General features: G+C 65.8%; 4 protein-coding genes across 4 annotated transcripts; 2 read left to right on the top strand and 2 right to left on the bottom strand.

Moving 5' to 3' along the window:
• The first annotated feature begins 4,802 nt into the window (after positions 1 to 4,802).
• EMIHUDRAFT_369053 (hypothetical protein) lies at positions 4,803 to 5,738 on the top strand. The gene is made up of 2 exons (XM_005773077.1): positions 4,803 to 5,119; positions 5,195 to 5,738. Exons 1-2 carry the CDS (start codon positions 4,853 to 4,855, stop codon positions 5,675 to 5,677), a joined length of 750 nt encoding a protein of 249 aa, XP_005773134.1. The 5' UTR covers positions 4,803 to 4,852; the 3' UTR covers positions 5,678 to 5,738.
• Positions 5,739 to 11,826: 6,088 nt separating this feature from the next.
• Positions 11,827 to 12,911, top strand: EMIHUDRAFT_424736 (hypothetical protein). The gene is made up of 4 exons (XM_005773076.1): positions 11,827 to 12,058; positions 12,121 to 12,162; positions 12,234 to 12,508; positions 12,583 to 12,911. Exons 1-4 carry the CDS (start codon positions 11,939 to 11,941, stop codon positions 12,734 to 12,736), a joined length of 591 nt encoding a protein of 196 aa, XP_005773133.1. The 5' UTR covers positions 11,827 to 11,938; the 3' UTR covers positions 12,737 to 12,911.
• Positions 12,912 to 13,260: 349 nt separating this feature from the next.
• EMIHUDRAFT_315975 (hypothetical protein) lies at positions 13,261 to 14,007 on the bottom strand (the record flags this gene model as incomplete). Its single annotated transcript, XM_005773075.1, has 3 exons — positions 13,261 to 13,420; positions 13,480 to 13,600; positions 13,944 to 14,007. 3 exons carry the CDS (start codon positions 14,005 to 14,007, stop codon positions 13,261 to 13,263), a joined length of 345 nt encoding a protein of 114 aa, XP_005773132.1.
• A 1,737-nt stretch (positions 14,008 to 15,744) lies between these two features.
• Positions 15,745 to 16,613, bottom strand: EMIHUDRAFT_241913 (hypothetical protein; the record flags this gene model as incomplete). The annotated part of the gene is made up of 2 exons (XM_005773074.1): positions 15,745 to 15,809; positions 16,061 to 16,613. The coding sequence occupies 2 exons, from the start codon at positions 16,611 to 16,613 to the stop codon at positions 15,745 to 15,747; spliced, it is 618 nt and encodes a 205-aa protein (XP_005773131.1).
• Positions 16,614 to 19,590: the final 2,977 nt, after the last annotated feature.

Genomic DNA, 19,590 nt, shown 5'->3' with positions numbered 1-19,590 from the left:
GGCGCGATCGATGGCGTGCGAAGTGTCAGCGCGCTCGCGGCGGCGTGCGCCGTCGACGTGCCGCTTGCGCAGCGAGCTTTGCAGGCCCCGGCAGTTAGTGCGTGGGTGAGCTAGGTGACTGCGCAGCGAGCGCCGCAGGCCCCAACGGAGAGAGAGTTGATTGATTGGTTGGCTGCGCAGCGAGCCCCTGCCGTCCCCCATCCGTAGCCACGTGTGTCTCCCCTATATCTCCCCTACATCTCCCCTATATCTCCCCTACATCTCCCCTATATCTCCCCTACATCTCCCCTATCTCTCCCCTACATCTCCCCTATATCTCCCCGCCAAGGCGCTGCTCGTGGCCGGCTGGATCCTGCTGACCGAGCCCTTCGCCTTTGCACACGCATACGCCGCGACGCCGCGCCTCCGCCTCCTCTTCGCCTCCTCGTCGCGCATGGCCGATCGGGCGAGGCACGCTGCTCGCCCCTCCGCGGACGCGCCGCTGCCTCTCCTCTCGGCGCTGCTGCAGCTGCTGTGCGCGTTCCGACCGGCAGACTCGCTCTCGCCGTCGTCGGGGCAAGATGTAGGGGAGATGCGGGGAGATAGAGGGGAGATCTAGGGGAGGTGTAGCGCAGACGCTCGCCCTCGTTGGGGCACGGGGCGGCTTGTGTCAGCGGGGGTGAGGCGGACTTCTCTTCACAGCTGCGGCCGTGAACAGGCACTGGACGTCTGTGCTGGCGGCGTGCGCTGCGCACCCTGCGGAGGCGGCGGCGGTGTGACGTGCGGCGGCTGGCCGTCTTCACACCCCCTGTTTAAAGCCCCCCCCCCCCCCCCCCACCCTCCCCCCAGGCGGCGGCGGTGGACGTGCGGCGGCTGATTTGCTTCGCCACCTCCAACGGCCTCCTGCGGCGTGTGCACACCTAATTAATAATTAACTGATCAATAATTACTAATGAATTAATAGGCCTCCTCCGGCGTGTGCACACCTAATTAATAATTAACTGATCAATAATTACTAATGAACTAATAGGCCTCCTCCGGCGTGTGCACACCTAATTAATAATCAACTGATTAATAATTACTAATGAACTAATAGGCCTCCTCCGGCGTGTGCACACCGTGCCCGTCGCGCCGCCCGTCGAGGGCTTCGGCCACGCCGCTTGCGAGGCCGAGGCGGAGGAGGCGGCGACGCTGCTACCCGCTCACATGCACCCTACCGGCACGGGGCTTCTGCCGTCGGCGCAGCCTCTCCCTCCGCCGCCACAGCCGCCGTCTCCGCCGCTGCCGGCCCCGCCCGAGCTTCGAGACATCGCGGTGCGAAGCCTCGGCTCTGCGGACAGGGAGCGGCAGCGCAGCCTGGGCTCGCTCTCCACGGACACCGTCTGCTCGCTCTCCTTCTTGGTGCGCGAGGGGGGAAGCACTTCGGGTGACCTCGGGTGACCTCGGGTGACCTCGGGTGACCTCGGGTGGCCTCGGGTGACCTCGGGTGACCTCGGGTGACCTCGGGTGACCTCGGGTGGCCTCGGGTGACCTCGGGTGACCTCGGGTGGTTTCGGGTGACCTCGGGTGGTTTCGGGCAATCTTGGGTGGCCTCAGATAATCGCAGGCAATAGCAATCTCTCGGCTCATCGTCTCTCGGCTCACCTCGGCTCATCTCGGCTCATCTCGGCTCATCTCGGCTCTTCTCGGCTCATCTCGGCTCATCTCGACAGGTGCGCGAGGAGGAGAGCAGCAGCCCGATGCAGCACCACCAGCGCCACCAGCCAGACCACCCGCAGCACCACAACCTCCTCGGCGGCGGAAGCATCGCCCTCACTCTCGCCGGCCACAACCAGCACCAGCAGCACCAGCAGCACCAGCAGCGGCAGCAGCAGCAGCAGCAGCAGCAGCAGCGGCAGCGGCAGTCGCAGCTTCACCACCAGCACTCCCCTCCCGGAGCCGCCGCGGGGAGAGGGCGCTCCTCGGCGCTGTCGGAGCCTCCGATGCCCGGGGTGAGCTGCGCCACTACGCGCGCCGGTCGGCGGTGTGGACGGCGTCTCTTCACCGCAGCCGCGTGTGTGAACACAGGCGAGCGGCGCCCACGCGCAGCCCTCCTCGGCGCCCCGTCCGGCGGCGGCACACCGCACCGGCGTGCACGGCGCGGGCGGGCGGGCGGGTCTGGTCGGCGGCGGCGGATGGCGCCACTTGTGCGACGGGCGCCATACCATGGACCAGATCTGCTGTGAGCTCGGCCTCTCGCCGGAGGCTGCGGAGCGGGCGCTGCTGCTGGCGTGCCCCTCGCTCGTGTGGCTGCGGCGGTGAGGGCGGCGGCCCGGTCGCGGGTCGGGCGCCCGTTTGGCATGCAACCCATCCTCGCGCGCGCGTGTTGACCCTCTCAAAAATGGGGGGGATGTCTGCTACCTTCGAGCACGCTGCCTTTTTTTTGGAAGAAGATTTGGAAACTGTGAACCCCCACGAACCGCGTGCACCGCGAACACGCAGCCACGCAAGCACCATCATTCCTCATAGAGCCATACCAGAAAGAACCGTCGAAGGCGTGTTGAACATCTCAACTGCTGCCTGTGAGCCTCGTCTGCAGCTGGCCATGCACACGCAGGAGCACTTCCAAATCTCTCGCACTCGGGCCTACGTACAGCGCATGCGACTGTGAGCATGGGGCCGCTCACGGCATCGGTTTCTCGGGATCGCGTGGGCCGATTCGAGCCGGTGACGGACGATGAGGCTCGCAGGCAGACGCAGGGCAGCCGAGCGCGCCGCCAGCTCCCTCGAGGTGTGCGATCGCGGCCCGCCGTTCGCCACGTTGGAGGCTGTCTGTCGCGTGGGTGAGCTGCTCCAGGGCCGATAGCCTCCGAATCAGCGTGGCCCTCAGTTCAGGATCGAGCCTCCTGGGGCGCTCAAGTACGGCCGCTCTGTCTAGGTCTGCATCGACCACGCCCGTGGGGCAGAGGTTGCGGCGTTCATATCGCCCCGGGTGCGGCGCCGTTTGTGTATCCGTCGACGCCTAGTACGCATGTGCGATATGCGTCTGAAACTCGCGTGCATGATTGTTCAGACAAGGATGGGGAAACGCAGTGGACGTTTAACTAATTGCTGCCGGAGTGAAGAAATGCACTGTAGAGGCAGTGGTACTCCTCTTGCGTTGACTAGGAAGGGCTGCAATGCAGCGCCCAAACCGGTGCGTCATGTAAAAAGATTAAGTGAAGATAGGTTAGCTTGACCGTTTTGCGAATATAGGCCGAAACGCACGCCTGCTGCTGCATCTCGAGGAGGCGTCGCGACTCCGAAAAGTGGCGCGCCGCCGCGCGGAGGCTACCACTCATAGCATCATTTGCTCCTCTGCGGTACCATGTCTCTGCTGCCGCTGCTGACACGAGCGGAAGGAAGGCCAGCATACTCGCGGACGAATCAGGCGCGGCGGACAGTAAAAGCTTTTCGAAGCCGCGAGATGGTGACACGCCACCGATAATTTTAACTTAAGTGCTTACGTCAAAGTCTGAGACGAGATGGGATTTAGGCACACGCACACCGACCACCCCGCCCGATGTTTCTTTGGTCTATTCTGTTGGCCCATCTCTAATTGTCGTTTTAGGACTATTCCGCTACACCTTGCTCCTCGTGCTCAACAAGCAGACGCTTCACAGCGCACCCTACTAGTGGCTACCGTAACCTATGTGCTACATCTCTGGGCTCTGCGGGCTGCTGCTGATGTAGTCTCTACTGCATGCGGCACGCCACAGGAATGCGTAAGGGTCCACATCGTTGGGCGGAGAGGCTGGCCTGGAGGAGGGCCTCAAGGGGCTCGGCCTCGATGGGCTCTGGCAGAGTGCTTCCGCTGCTGTTCCGCAAAGGGCGATCCCCTCCCATGTGGGGCTAGGGCCTCGCCAGGCACCGTCGGTGCATGCGTTGGAGATGCCGTCGACGAAGTCTGCAAGTCCGTCCCGGAACTCTGCGATGTGAGGGCGCGCTATGTTAAGCTCTGCGAGACGGAACTGGCGTGGCGGCGGCCGCGTACCGGCATCCGCGGTAGCCTCGCTGAAACCCTCGAGGTAGGCAGCGTCGAGGGGTACGCTTAGCGGGTCGTCCAGAGACAGAAAAGAGGCTCGTGCCGCGTCCGCCACCTCGCGATGCAGTTCCTCATATCGGCGCATTGCCTTGAAGACCGGCACACGTCCGCCGCAGCAGGTGTACACCTGTGGGCGCATGGTATGGCCGTTTCCAGGTAGCTTGGTGTGGCGGTGTGCCAGCCGCGGGCAAGGGCAGAGTGGGCGGCTAAATGTATCGTGCCACACCGACCACTCGCCCGTCTGTCCGAGGCCGACGGTTGGCCCGCGAGGCCGCTTCGCCGGCAGCACGCCGTCGTTTACAGGACGCAGCCGCCCCTCTGCGTCGACGACCATCACCACACCCTGTAGCATCTTTTCGCTCGGCAGCGTTGCATTGTTGGCCGTGACCGAGGCAAGACGCCGCTTGCCGCCCTTGATTGGTGTCAGGGCCTCTGCATCGGCGTCGAACTTATTCACAGGCGGAGGCGTCGAGACGCGGGCGGCCATGGGTTCGTCGCTTCGACGCAGCAAGCAGCCGCGGCTGCGTCTCCGCTTCTGAAACGGGAACCGCGTGGTCACCTCAAGGGAGCTGCCGCAAGTTCAACGGCCGTCCCGTGCGCTGAGCTCAGGGAGGCTGGAGTGTGTGTGAGAGAGTGTGTGACATTATAGCGGTGTGTCGTGCGCAATCCGCCACTTGCCGCGAAAACCGTCACTTTGCCGTCACTTCGGGCCAAAAACAGTCACTTGGAGGGCCGGGAAGTTTCGCATCGACGGTCCTCGTGGGTGAACCGCAGCGCGTGATGACGCAGCCCGGTGACTCAAAGCCGCCTATGGTGGTGGCGGGCGTTGACCCCACCGGCGCTGGCTCTCACGTGAGCTCCACGGCTCGCCCGTCGCTCGCCGGTGAGCCCGTAGCGGTCGTCGCAACTGTCAAGCCCTGCGTCGGGTCGGCACCCGCGCCACAGACCACCGTTGACGTCAAGACTCCGCCGGTTGAGTCAAAGAAGCGACCGGTACCGACAGCCGCGAGCGATTCCAGCAACGGTGACGGCCAGCCCGAGCCGCGCAAGGCGGCTCGCACGCTCTTTCCAGCGGAGGTCTGCCCTAGTTGCCGTAGCTGATTGTCGTCACTGTGAGAGCTCGCGCCTCACAGCTGCTCCCATCGTTCGCAGGACTTCGAGGCGGCCAAGACCAAGATCGCTGAGCAGGCCGCCACCATCGCCGACTTGGAGTCGTCACTTTCTCTCGAGACTGGCATGCACCAGGTGGCGGCGGGCAAGGTTGCGGGTCTCGAGGCGCAGATCGGCGCGATGAGCGTGTACGAGGGCAGTCTGCTGAGGGAGAAGAACGGCATTGCAGTCGAGCTCGGGACCGTCAAGGAGAAGCTGCGGCGGGTCGAGAACGAAAAGAAGGGTATCCGCGAGGCGCAACACAAGTTGTTCCAAGCGCGTGACAAGGAGCGCGAGCTGGTCCTGAAGGAGGTGCGCTGGCTGGAGATCCTCGCGGCCGACATCCTGAAGGAGAGCGTGCCGCGCAGCGTCCTGGACAACTCGATCTGGGCCATCATTGCACGCTTCAAGTCACTGCAGACGCGCGCACAGGCCGAGATGGCGACCGCTCGCGCTCGGGCTGCCTCGCAAGTCATTGTTTTGTAGAAGTGTAGCGTTCTGCATTGCGTATTGGAGTAGGCGGGCCCCATGACAGAGACTGCTCTCGAGGTTGTGTCATGTTTGCTGCTGTATGCATCATCAAATTACATTTTCTATCAAGGTTCACATTCTTTGCGCGTACCATTTTCACTTCCTTACACGGTCTATTTCGGCCTCAGCGTGCGCTTCATACACCAGTCACGGCTCACACCAGTACGGCTCTGAGCGACGCAACCAACTCAACTGGACCGCGGTTGGTACAGAGCCGTAATGAGAGGCGTCACGTGTGCGTGGTTGTGATGTGGGTGTACCCGAGCGATTGGTCACTGGCTAGACGGCCCAAGCGGCGCAGAAGAGCTCTCTTTGTGCTGTCCTCGAGGTCTGGATACCACCTCTCGGGAGGAGCGTTTGAGGTGATCACAACTCGTCGGCATTGGGAATATGCATCCCTTCCATCCAGCAGGACGAGGAGCAGATGGACAGGCAATTCGCCGCAGTAATCATCGAGAAAGACGTCTGCCTGCCCGCTGTAGCGGCGCAGGCATGTCCGACTACCAGTACACTTGTACACGTCGCTGCCGGTCATTTGATCTGCGCGAAACGTCTTACCCGTGCAACTTGCCCCGTGAAACACGTGCACCTCAGGAACCTGCCAGGTCGCACAGATTGAGGCCGCCATAAGCCGTCACTTTTGGCCCGTCGCCAAGGGCGGTCGTCAGATGCCACGTCGACGGGCCGTCACTTCGAAGTGACTGCTGCTTGGAAGTTTCCAGAGGCCGTCACTTGGAAGCCGTCACTTCGAACCGTCCGTCACTTCAGAGAAAAAAGAAAACCAGTCTGGGAGCCCTATCTCCCAGCCGTGCACCTTGTAGCCCTCTCGCGTGGGCACGTTCGCGCACTTCTTGACATGCAACATGCTGGTATCGTTGGGCTCGCGCATCGCAGCTTCCTCCGGCGGGCGCTACGAAAAACCCTCTCGAATCCACTCCGCCCCACGGCTGCAAACGGGATTGGCTTTTACTTCAAACGCGCACGCTTGCGCGGGAGCCGGTATGCTACCCTCAGTCGCTTCTGTGCTGTTGTGCTGCCCTGTGCTGCTGTCGCGTCCGTCGCCGCCGCTGCGAGCAGTGCCAGAGGCGCGACCGGGCCCGCTCGGCGACACGAGACGGCTCGATCGCTCACGCCGCTCGATGCAGCGGACACGACCGGCTTCCTCTCTCCCGCCAATGTTATTGATCGGCCTTTGGTGCAAGATCAGGGACGTGGCGCGCGCATTGTCTCGGACCTCGGCATGCCGCTTGGTCGCGTGGTCTCAGCCTCATCGCCTCAGCGCTCGGCCGCTCAGCCGCCTGGTCCACAGACAGGTTGGAGAAGCACGTGGCGGCTTCTGCCGTGTGCAGTGCTGGATCCGAGCGGCTGGCGCGCAGCGTTGATACGGCACGCCGCAGCGTTGGCCGCGCCGATGACTCCGCAGCTCCAACTGTGGTGGAGAGCACCACCCTCGGCCGCCCTCTTGGGTGGGCGTGGCACGCGTGGTTGGCTTGATTCGGGTGGCGCGCAGCGTTGCCCCTGGCACGCCGCCGTCGTTGCCCTCAAAGGATCGGCCGCCACGCGGAGGGTCTCGGAGAGACTCTCGGCGCTCCCCACAGGCTGTCGCTCGGCTGGCAGCGGCTCGGCGGTGTCTCCACCCTCGCCGCCGCCGCCCTCCCACCCGCCGCCGCCGTTGCCGCCTCCGTCGCCGCCACCCTCGCCGCCGCCGCCCGCCCCGCCGCCGCCCTCGCCTCCGCCGCCGTCCGGCATGCCGCCGCTCTCGCCCTCGCCTCCAGCCGCGCCGCCCCCGTCGCCGCCGCCCTCGCCGCCGCCGCCCTCTCTACCAGTCTCCAGGGGCCAGAATGCCTCGCGCGTATTTGTACTCGTGCGTGTGTGTGGGAGACTGTGAGGCTCAGGAGGGGCAGCGTCCCTCTCTCTCTCTGTCAGTGTGCGCCTGCCTGGCCTGCCTGTCTCTGTCTGTGAGTCTGTCGAGTCTGTCTGTGTGTGAGGGTCGGCCCGCGAGTTCCACCCACCAGCGGCGCCGCCCGGTCTGTCCGTCTCGCGTCTGCATCGCCGTCACCGCACCGCGTCCTCTCTCTCTCGCGCGCGCGGACGAGCTGGGTTGGGGAGGTATAGAGTGATGCCCCTTATCGACCGTCCGTCCAAGAGCCTCTCTGAGCAAAATGGCAACTCTGTCTGTCTTTCTGTCTCCCTGCCGCCGGATTCGTTATACCAAAAAATAAAATCTGACCACGGTCTGCCAGTTTACGTTAATGGCGGGTGAACTCGGGGCCTCGGGGCATCGGTCGGGGCCTCGGGGCCTCGTGATCACCCACGTGGCTAAGTTCAAGGTGCCCACCTTTCTCCGTCGCAAGGAAACCAAAACGAAGCGACACTCGCAGTCTCCAAATCCGCTACAGCACAATGTCCGCCCCGATCGTCGAGGTAATTGCCCCGCCTGCCGTTCCCGTCGATTCCGTAACCACCGCCGCAATCAGCCTCGATATGAGCACCAACCAGCCAGCATCTGCCAACGGACAGCTGTTCTCGACGGATGTCGCAAACCAGCCGCCAAGCGACGCTGTTGCCTTCTTAAATGATACATCCATTATCCAAGCTGTGCCGCGCGTTCAAGCTGTGCCGCGCGTGGAGCCTCCGGGCGCACCTGACAGTGGTCAGCGGGTTGTCTCCACAGTGCAGCAGTCCAGTGACCCCATTGGTTCGGGTACGGAAGGACCGCAGCCACCGCCACCCTCGATTGTAGAGCACCACGGTCAGCCGCGCTTTAGCGTTTCAGAAGACGAGTTCATAGTGCGTGCTCGCATGCTCAGCCAGCCAGCTGTGACGTGGAAAGATATTGCGAGTCGTCTGCGCCGAACGACACACAGCTGCGAGGGCCGCTGGCGACGCATAAAAGACAAAGAGCAGATTGTGGAACGCCTCCGGGCAACGGGGGCGGGTAACCCACCTGCTGCGAACGCAACCGTTCAGCTTGCTGCGCAATCGTTGGCGCAGATGGCCGATGGAGCGTCACAGCCAACCGGTCCGGCTCTGATCGATGCGACGCCCAAACACAATGACGCGGCTGGTGCCGGGCGGCGACCGCCGCATACCGTCCTACGGCGGGGACTATCGCTACGCCAGGGAAGACAAGGGCGTCGAAGTGCAGCTGCTGCTGTTCGAATCGTTCGGCGGGTTCGGAAAGGGGGTCCGTGAGATCCTCCGGAGAGCGGCGGACGTGCTACAGAACAAGCTGACGCGGGCCCAGTACCTCGATGAGGTGACTTGGACCACCAAGAGCTGGCTGGGGCTGCAGAAGCAGCGCATCTCAGTCGTTCTTCACACGGCCATCGCAGAGCAGGTCGTGAATGAGCTTGCCTGTGGCGGGGGTGGGCGGGTGCACGGAGCTAAGTGCCTCGCCACCCTCGCAGGAGTCGCTTAGGCGGCTCCCGTGGTGTACCTGTGTTCGTGCCAGTGCGCGCCAGTCCCGTGCCCAGTGTTGTGCGAGGGAGTTTTGTCGTAAGATTCCCGGCTTCCAAGTGACGGAAAGCGACGGATTGGGAGGGGAGTGACGGCCGTCGCAGACAGGCAGGCCGAAACGGAGGTAGTCACTCACACTCACTCACTCACTCACTCGGAGGCTGGAGGTTTTCCCTCGTCGTCATCTCAGGGGCACGCGCCCTCTCGCATTTGGCGAGGCATGGGGGGTAGTTGTGGCATCTAGGCAAGCGGAATTGTGAGTTTGAAATGCACTCCAAGTGCTCCAAGCTACAAGTACTCCGACCCGCACGGCTCTAAAAAAAGACGAGAATGCAGCCGTGGCCCGCCCCCCACCGGCTACTTGTAGAGCGTAGAGGCCACCAAAGGGGTATTGGGAATGAACGATTTTGCATTTCCCCCCCCAAAAAAAACAGTTTTGGAAAATTCTCTTTTTCTCCACACCGCTGTCATCTGTCATCATCTGTCCCGCGTCCACCCATACCGCGTTGGTGTCCAGTCCGAGCCTGGCTGTTCTTCACCTTTCTACCTACCTACCTACCGCTGTGGCGTGGCAGAGGTGAACGAGCTAGCGTGCGGGGAGAGCGGCATTGTGCATGGTGCGGAGTGCATTGCCGGGCCGGGGAGCTGAGAAGCGCACCCAGCCAGGCTTTGTACGCCTGCATTTTTTCTTTTTTTGGCCCGGCCATCCGCACCGCTGCACCGCACTCCTCTCCGTGAAAAGCCCTGTGTGGTGGCGGCGTGCCCTCCTCCCTTGGCGTGTCAGTGTCTGCAGCTAGCTCCTGGAGCGTAGCGTAAGGCGGCCGGCGGTAGGGCGACGGAGTGGCCTTGTATTGCACCATGCCGATGTTGGCCGACGCCGACGCCAACCGCTGCCTGCTCGCCGCCACCGCCGGCTCGCTCGCCGCCACTCGCCTCGGTGGCGGACTCCGCACGTGCGGTCGGTGGGCAGCCGGTGGTGCGGCGATCGTGCTGGCGCACGACCTCGCTGGCGGCTGGGCGAGACGTCGGCTGGCACGGCTTCCTGTGCACCCTACCCGCCTGCTCGAGCTCTCGGTGACCCGCGTGGAGTGGCTCGCAGCCAGCAGCGCAGCGCTGCTGTCGGCCGGCACGCTTGCTGCTGGCGTGCGGCTGATTGGGACGCGCCCGTCGCTTGCGCTGCCATTTTTTGCGATGCCGTCACTGTACGTGGCGCTCGGGCTCCGGGAGGAGCTGGTGGTGCTGCGGGCAAGCGGGTCGGACTCTCTCTACCACGCCGTCCTCGCGAGCCTCGCCTCCGCGCCAGCACTCGCCGCCATGCCCGCCCGCGTCGCGGCTTGCATCGGCACGCCGCTGCTGCTGCCGCCGCTGCTCGCAGGCTACCTCGCCTCCTCCTCCATGCCGCCGCCCCTCCCAGCCGCATCGGAGGTGACGTCCGCCGTGGCAGCCCTGCTCGGCGCCCCCGCCGGAGCCTTCCCGGAGCCGTCCCCCTTCGCGCACCGTCTTGAGGGCGGAGAGCGCAGCGGCGCCCTTCCCTCGCCGTTTGGTGGCGTCAGTGATATGGTCGGCGCGAGCAGCGGCGGAGAGAGAAGCGGTTGCGACGGCGGCGACGGCGGCGACGGCGGCAACGGCGGCGACGGCGGCGACGGCGGCGACGGCGGCGACGGCGGCGACGGCGGCGACGGCGGCGACGGCGGCGGCTTCGGCAGAGGCGGAGGGGATGGCGGCGGGGGTGGCACTGCCGATGAAATCACTGGGGAGGGTCCGGCAGAAGGATTGCTCGGCGGCAGCGATGGCGGAGGAGGCGGAGGAGGCGGAGGAGGCGGAGGAGGCGGAGGAGGCGGAGGAGGCGGAGGAGGAGGCGGAGGAGGAGGTGGAGGAGGAGGCGGAGGAGGAGGTGGAGGCGGCGGAGGCGGAGGCGGAGGCGGTGGAGGCGGAGGCGGTGGAGGAAGAGGCGGAGAAGGTGGAGGAAGAGGTGGTGGAGAAAGAGGAGGAGAGGCTGCAGAGCTGCCGCCGCCCTCTCTTTCGGACGGCCCGCCGCCTTCTCGTGCTCCGGGCACGCACTCCCTCGGCACCGCGGCGGACGAGGCGGTCGGGGAGGCGGCGGGCGGCTCTGCGGCGGGCGGCGTGATTGTGCAGCTCGTGCGGCTGCACGAGGCGGGTGCACTGACGCTGGCAGAGCTGTGCGAGGCGCGGCAGCGTGTCCTGGCGGCGGAGGCTGCGGAGGTGCGGAGGAGGGGGGGCGGGGACGAGGCGGGCTGGCTGCCGGAGGCTGCGGGCACCGCGGTGCAGGGTGCCGCGTGGGCGGCGGAAGAGGCGGGCGGGCTTGCGCTGCGGGCTGGCAGCCTGCTCGCTGCGCCGGTGGCGTGGGCGTGGGGCGGCGCTTCCTCCGCCTCCGAGCGGGCGGCGGCGGCGGCGCGCGCCGCTACTCTCCGCTGCGCGCAGCTAGTGGTGAAGGCTGCGGAGCGGTCGGGCTGGCTGTCGAGCTGTGTCACGCCGAGAGGGGGTCGAGAGGCGGCGCTTGCGGAGGCGGCGCTGGGGGAGGCGGCGCTTGCGGAGGCGGCGCTGGGGGAGGCGGCGCTTGCGGAGGCGGCGCTGGGGGAGGCGGCGCTTGCGGAGGCGGCGCTGGGGGAGGCGGCGGGCGGGGACAGCGGCGGCGGCGGTGCGTGTCAGGGCGGCGGGCTTGACGGATCGACGACGCGCCGCGACGAGGCGCTCCGCTCCCTCTGCGTCGCTCTCGCCGCGCCGCCGCTCGCCCACATGCCGCCACCCGCGGTGCTGGCACTGCTCGGCACGGCGACCGACGGCGTCGCTCCGCCCCCAAGCGCATCGAGCGCGCGGCCAACCGGCGAGGGGCTCTTTGCGTGGCTTACGCGCCAGGCAGCCCGTTCACAGCTCGAGGTGTGAAGAGACGCTGTTCACAGGTGTGGCTTGCGCGGCAGGCGAGCGTGCTGGGTGCGAGGCTGGAGCAGGGCATCGCCGAGGCGGCCCTCGAGGCCGCCGAGCCCCACTGTATACGGAACTACTCACGTAGTAGTCATTGATTACGAATTAGGCAAACCTCGAGGCGCCGAGCCCCACGCGCCCGGACGGCGCCGCAGTCGCGTCTCTCTCACTGGAGCCCGTGCTGGTGCTGACGACGGTTGGCGCAGACGCGGCGCTGCTGTCGCCGGCGAGGGAGTACGCGCGTCGGCGCGCCAGCAGCCTCGTCGACGCGTTGGCGCCGAGGTTCGCCGAGATACGCCGAGGTACGATCGAGCGGCGCGCGGGCGGGGAGGGGCAGCCGTCGGCGGCGGCTCTCGGCCACGCCTTCCTTCCGTCGGAGCTTGAGCACGCTAACCGTGGTCGAGGGGCTGGAGAGTTAGTTGTTAATTAGGCAGGAGAGTCCACACTTTGTTGAGTAGGCACGCTACCGTGGTCGAGGGGCTGGAGCCCGTCTGGCCGCGCGGCGTTGGCGAGCCGCCCTGCTGGCGCCTCCCCACGGCCTGGTTCCGATGGTTCGCGTCCGGCGACTTGCTCGTGCTCGCTCTGCTCCTCGCCCTCAAGGAGCTGCGCTGATGACGGCGTGTGCGGGCTGGCTGGCGCCTGGCGGGCGCTGGTCGAGGCTACGGGAAGCAAAACAGTCTCCGTGCATATCTTGCCTTTGTGAATTCCTTAGCTTTCCACATTTCGCAGCAAGTCGGAGTTATAATGACCGAGTTCACAGCCTTGTTGGGAGAAGAGTTCTTAAAATACAAGCCTCTCTCACAGACAAGGGCGCACACACCGCTCACCCACGCGCAACGGGCCTTGCACTTTGAATGCCGTGGGGCTCCTGTCGTTAGACGTGGAGACGCGAGGGTTGCCCCCCCTTGCCCCACCACACCTCGTGTGTGTGGAGAAGTTTACCTTACCTTACCTTACCTGGCCCGCTCCGCACACCGCACAGTGCTGCAGATGTGACTGATTGACTCAAGACCGCCAGGTACGAGGTAGCGCACCACGCTACTGCAACAGGCGCAGTGTGGCAGTGCAGGGCCAGTACAGAGACCCGCGCGGCGGTGGTCTGTCAGCTCAAGAGCCATCGGCCGTGCGCCGACCTTCTACCTCCTTCTGCCCTCTCTGGCCGTTACGCTGTCCGCGCCGCTCTGAGCAGCCTGCGCGGCGACCAGCTCCTGCGACCCTCGAGACCTCGAGAGCTGCTGGGTGGCGCTGGAGCCGCCGAGGTAGCCGCGTGCGCGGGCAGCGGCGGGCGCCAAGTGCCTGCGGGCGGCGGACAGCGAGAGTGTGAACGGCGCCTCTTCACAGGGCCAGCCGTGAACACGGGCCTGCAGGCGGCGAGCGCGACAGAGAGCATCGCGAGGGCGGTGAGAAGGAACGAGAAGGCGACGTCGAAGGGCGGGCCGACGCCGCTTGAGAGCGACCAGGCGAAGAGGACGGCGCCTGGTCACGGCCGTGAGCTACTGTGAAGGCGACACTTCGGCTTCCTGGGACCCGGTGCTGACTTCTGACTCTCGTTGCTGTCTCTCCCTTCTCGACTGTCTTGGGCCCGCTTGTTGTGGTTTTTGCGTGAAGGCGACGCCGTCCGAGCTCGAGAGCGAGGCCGGGCGAGTGGGGCTTATGTCCATACCGCGGGTATAGCCGCACTCTAGTGGTAAGGAGATATGGGGAGATCTGGCGGGATGTGGGGAGATGTCGGGAGATAGCCGCACTCTAGTGGTAAGGAGGTAGTGCTAGCACCCCAGACCTCTCTAGGTCCCGCTCAGTGCTCGCTTTCTCCTGCTACGCTGGGCGGGGAGGCAAGCGCCGAGAGTCGGCCCGCCGGCTTTGCACAAGGAAGACAGGGACATCGAGAGCCCATTCACGCGCCCCCGCAGCTCCGGCGCCACGGAGTCGTTGATCATCAGAAAGATGGACCTGTTCACGCCTCGAGGCGTGAACAGACGCCGTTCACAGGCGCCACGGAGCCGCTGACCATCAGAACGACGGACGTGTAGCATCCACTCGCCACGCACTTTGAGGCCGAATAGTGCGCCGCCAGCAGCATGCGCAGCCAGGCGGGGGGGGAAGAGGCCCCGCTGTCGCCGCCTGAACGACCCTCACTACCCAAGGCAGGCTCCTCGTCCCCGCCCCACACCCCCGACGCCGCCTCGAGCCCCTCCGCCGCACCGCCCCCCTCCAGGGGGAGGGGGAGGGGGAGGGGGAGGGGGCGAGGGTCGAGGGGCGCGAGGAAAGGGGTGGCGGCGGCGATGACAGCGTACAGCACGGCGCAACGCGCAAACATGACAGACGGCGCACAGCGCGCGGCGAGAGGAGGGTAGAGGAGGAACTGGAAGGTGACGAGGGCGGCGCCAGAGCAGGCCATGATGGCGCCTGTTCACGGCCTCCTTTCCTCTCCCCATCAGCAGCCGGCGGCAGTGGTGGCGCTTGGGCGAGGCGATGGTGGCGCCGATGTCTCCGCTGTGCATGGCGAGCCCACCCTCGTCCCGCGGCGCGACCTGTTCACAGCTGGAGGTGTGAACAGCCGCCGTCCACCCGCATGGCGAGCTCTCCCTTGCCTCTCCTAGTCTCGGCCAATCTCAGCTCATCTCGGCTGATCTCGAGGACCAGCCACGACCGGCAGAATCTCGGCCAATCTCAGCTTATCTCGGCCGATCTCGTACCAGCCACAGCGGGTAGAGCTCGTCGAAGAAGATAGTCGCGCCCGAGAGCGCGCAGTACACCAGCACCGGAGCCCACGCCTGCGCACAGCTAGACGCGTGCTCAGGCGCCGTTCACAGCAGCACACACGCACCGGGACCAAAGCCCACGCCGACGCTGGGAGCCCCCCGTACCCTCCTCCTCCTCCACCCCCTCCCCCTCTGCAGCAGCCGCCGCCCGCGCCGCCGCAGCACCGCGCCCGCCGCAGCATCGCTGGCAGCGGCAGCGCCATTGCCGCTCGCGCTTCGCCGACGAACCCCCGCAGCGCTCCTCTCCGTGCATCGCCACCGCCGCCGCCGCCGCTGCTGCTGCTGCCGCCGCCGCCGCCGCCGCCACCGCTGCTGCAGCTGCTGCCGCCGCCGCCGCCGCCGCCGCCGCTGCTGCAGCTGCTGCCGCCGCCGCCGCATCTGCCGCCGCCGCCGCCGCCGCCGCCGCCGCCGTCAGCGGCGGCGGCCTCAGCGTCTCCCTTTGGCTCAGTCACAGCCCGCAATCCTGTCCTCGTGTCGCGCCTGTTCACAGGCAGCGCTGTGAAGAGACGCTGTTCACAGCTCGCAGCAGGCGCCGCCGTCGCGCGCGCGCGTCTCGGGCAGCCAGACTCGAACCAAGCCGAGGGCAGCCTACGCTCACTCTCAGGGTGATTGAAACGAGCTCGGAGGCAGAGGACGCGGCACGAATACGGCACACCCGCCAGGCTACAAACACGGGGGCTCTCGCGGCGTGTGTGGCAGTGTCAGCTGGCGGAGTGTCGGTTTTGAGTATGGGTGTTTGTGTGCCTCTGTGTCTGTGTGTCGCTCCAAGCGTGCCGCCGTCTCCTGTCTAGCGTCCGCTCATGCCCGCGCCCCTATCCAGTCCAAGCCCGTGGCTGCTCTTCACCTCTCTCTCGCTCTCTATCTGGCAGCCAGTGCGAGGCCGGCGCCGAGCGAGGTTGGCAGCAGCGCCGGCGCGTCGACGCCTGTTCACAGCTGAAGGTGTGAACAGGCCCCGAGCGAGGTTGGCAGCGGCGCCGGCGCGTCGACGCCGGCGAAGAGAGGGACCCCGTAGAGCAGGCCGCCGAGCGCGGGTCCTGGTGCAACGGACCAGTTCAGAGTTCATCGGTGGCGGGCGCATGAGAAGAGAGCCTGTCTGCGACGATGTGTTGCTGCGAGTTGTGGGGCTGTGATTCGTGTCACCACCGTCTGTGTTGATGATAAGGCCGCCGGACACTGCCTGCGACATTGCCGAGGCCCCACATGCCAGAGATGGCGGACATGGCGCGCGGCTGCTGCGCCGCAGTCACCAGCTCGGGCAGCATCGCCTTTGCGACACATGCGACGCCTTCTCGCAGCGATGATGAGATTGTGGCGTGTCTCACTGAGCGTGCGGCCTTTGCGACACCGATGATGCCGTTGAAGAGGCCCATGAGCAGCCTCGCCGCGAGCGCCGCGCCAAAGGTCGGCGCGAGGCCGAAGAGGAGCTGGAAGATGATGCAGGAGAGGAGGCCGATCTCGATGACGAGGACGCGGCCGTGCTTGTCCGACAGCAGGCCGAGGTGGTACGACGACATGGCACGACCAAGCATGAAGGCGGAGAGGATGAAGCCGCCGTAGTAGCCAATCTCGGCGCGGTCGTCGGTGAGGCCGTAGTGCAGGACGAGGAAGGGCGCGAACGGGAAGGGCGACGCCATCGCAACCGCGTTCGCGAACAAGGCGATGAGCAGTGCGACCATCGCCCGGCACGGCCGGTCGAGGGCAGGCGCCGCGCCTCCGGCCTCAGCCATGCGGGCTTGGTGCGGGCTTGGGGTCGCTTAGGCGGCTCCGGTGGTGTGCCGGTGTGTGTGCCAGTCCGCGCCAGTCGGTTCCTGTCGCAGTCCTGTCGTGCCAGAAAAAAGAATTTGGAGTGCACAACACTGGGCACGGGACTGGCGCGCATTGGCACTAACACAGGTACACCACGGGAGCCGCCTAAGCGACTCCTGCGAGGGTGGCGAGGCACTTAGCTCCGTGCACCCGCCCACCCCCATCGCCGACGACTGTTTGTTTGACGGTTGTTTGACCATAGTTTGAGCCTTAATTATTAATTCGGGTTTGGGTCTCTGAGGTCGCTACTAGCGTCCGTAACTTGCCACAAGCATGCTTTACAAAAGTCCAGCGGAGGGAGACTCTCAGAACGGCCGTCCGCGCGCGCTGTGAACAGCGCCGTGGTCAAACACTGTTTGACGTCGTCAAACACGTAGCGAAAGAGAGACCGTCCGCTTCCGGGCGAGCATCCGAGGCCTGCGGTTGTCCCTTCGCTGGTCGCGACCGCCATGGAGATCCGCTGCACACAGATCAGTGTTTTTGGCGACTATTGCTCGCTCTCTGTGCAATCGCAATGCCAGAGGCCGTGCTTCCTTGGAGAATGGGTCGCGATGCTGCTGCGACAGTGGATTGAGCCGCTCCGCAAGCTCCATCGGTGAGCTGCGGTGGCGCGCCGGCCGCTTCATGCATAGCTCTCGGGCGAGCTGCCGCAAACGCGTTTTCCGTCCGCCCGTTTCATCGAGTTTGCCCGAGTGGAGTGGTAAAATGCAATCGAATTTGCCCGAATGGTAAGGTGCAACTTTTGCATTTGGTAAAAGTTGCCCGAGTGGTCAGTGGGGAAAAAACCAAAGCGGAAAGGTGGCCCCAAGAGCTAAAGGTCAACATCCCCTCCGGCTACGACAATGAATGCGAACCTGATCTGGTCCTCACGGGGTTGACCCGTCTCCTCCAGATCGAGACGGACTTCATGGACGGCCGAGCAATATTTCTTCCCTACTATTATTAATTGATGCTTTTTGCACGGCTGAGCCCCCCCCCCCCCCCCCCAACACACCCACCCTGCCCGGCCCCGCCGGCGCGGCGCACATACCCTCTGCTGTCTCCTGCAGGTGAGGGAACACCTTGTGATTTTTGGGTCAAAATCGTCCCGATTTCATAATGTTCGTTCGTACGTGCATCCGCGGCGCCCAGCGCGGTGCCAGCGGCTCCCATACCTCTAAGAGGCCACCCACCTCCGTATAGACCCTTATATCCGCGGTTTACGCCCAATAGAGGCAGCTGCAAGAGGGCCCGGACGGGCACTGCGGCACACACTGCTCGCTGCTCGGCCATGCGGTAGCGTCTGGTGATGCCGCCCCTGCGCGGGCGGGGGCGTCTCGCTCGGCAGCAACTGCGCCGCGCAGCGCAGGTTCGAGGGTCGCGGTGGGTGGGTGCACTGGAAGACGTAGCGGTCGAGAAAGCGCTCAGCGACCGCTACGTCTCGAGGATGGAGCCGTCGCGCGGACCCGACCGGCCGACCGGCAGTAGCAGCAGGCGCCGGAGGGCGCGGGAGGCAGCGGCGACACCTCGGGCCAGAAGCGCGAGCCCTAGGCTGGTGAGGGGGCCCGCTCATGCGTAAACGGCTCTGGGACTTAGCTAAATCGCGCATCGAAATCGGGACGATTTTGCCAGGGCACCGTCACAAGGTGAGGCACTATCAGAACGATGGGCTTGCCCATCCCGGAGTGGTTCGATCCCACATAAATCCGAGACGGTGATGAGAAGCGTTCTCGGTGGTCTCAGGCCCAGTGGCCCAGTGAGGTAGTGCACCGGTCTAACTCGGATCCTGCTGAACCGAAGCTCCTCTTGTAGCTCGATCGGTCACACCGCCATCGCCGTCGGGGAGAGGGGGGACGACACTGTCTCGGCAGCGTGCACCTCGATCCTGTACCGTGTTTGTTATGACCCCCCCCAATGAACACACCAAGTGAGGGAGGGCGAGACGATCGCGAGGGGTCCCGTACCATGCGGAATCGACCCTATCAAGTGCTCAAGTGCTCAAGTACATCATAAGCGGCGAACGAGGCACGGTCGCTCTCCGACATGAGGCGCGTTGCACTTGCCAGTGCTGCCCTGGCCTTCTGTCTGCCCGCCCAATGGGTGGGAGGTGCCTCTGCTGCTGTGGCATGCCTCACGGCTGCGACTGGCCGGCGCCTCGGCGCCACGCGGCGGATGTAGAGCTCTACAGCTCTACAGCGCTCTACATCTCTACAGCTCTACAGCGCTCTACACTCTACATCCTCTACACCCTCCCTCAGGTGTTGGTGTGGAGGTGGCGGGCGTCGGCTTTGGTGTTGACTGTTGTTCTGAGAGGGTGCGACTCGTCAGGCGCGACTCGCCGCCGCCGCACGAACGCCAGCCCCGCCGCCGCCCGCTCGCCCACCCGCGACAGCCCCGCCGCCGCCCGCTCGCCCACCCGCGACAGCGCCGCCTCGCCCTCTGCTTGCCCCGCGGGCGCCTCCGCGCCGCCCCGCAGCATGGTTCGCCCGCCCGCGCCCCCTCCCCTCCTCCGCGGTCCTGGCGCCGCTCCCTCCCGGTGACTCCTCGGCGGGTGCGGCTGCGGGCGGCGGGCAAGGCGGGGCGAGGCCTAGGACGAGAGGGACGGGTGTGTGGACGAGAAGCACACGGAGGGTGGAGAGAGTCGAATGGCGGCGGAGGGGGCACCGGGAGGCGGCGGGCTGCAGACAGCGGCTGCTCCTCCGCTGTCTCTCCTCCCCCCGCCTGATCCTCCGCCGCCGCCGCCTCCGCCTCCTCCTCCGCCGCCTCCTCCTCCGCCGCCGCCGCCTCCTCCGCCTCCTCCTCCTCCGCCGCCGCCGCCGCCGCCGCCACCGCCGCCTCCTCGGCCACCGGCGACCTGGCCCCCTCCCCCTCCCCCACCTTCACCGCCCCCACCGCCGCCGCCCCGGCACAAGCCTCCCC

This window comes from Emiliania huxleyi (genome assembly GCF_000372725.1).
Source record: "Emiliania huxleyi CCMP1516 unplaced genomic scaffold EMIHUscaffold_347, whole genome shotgun sequence".
Taxonomy (NCBI): Eukaryota; Haptophyta; order Isochrysidales; family Noelaerhabdaceae; genus Emiliania; species Emiliania huxleyi.
The sequence above is the reverse complement of the archived record's forward strand: the minus strand, read 5'-3'. Positions and strand labels throughout refer to the sequence as shown.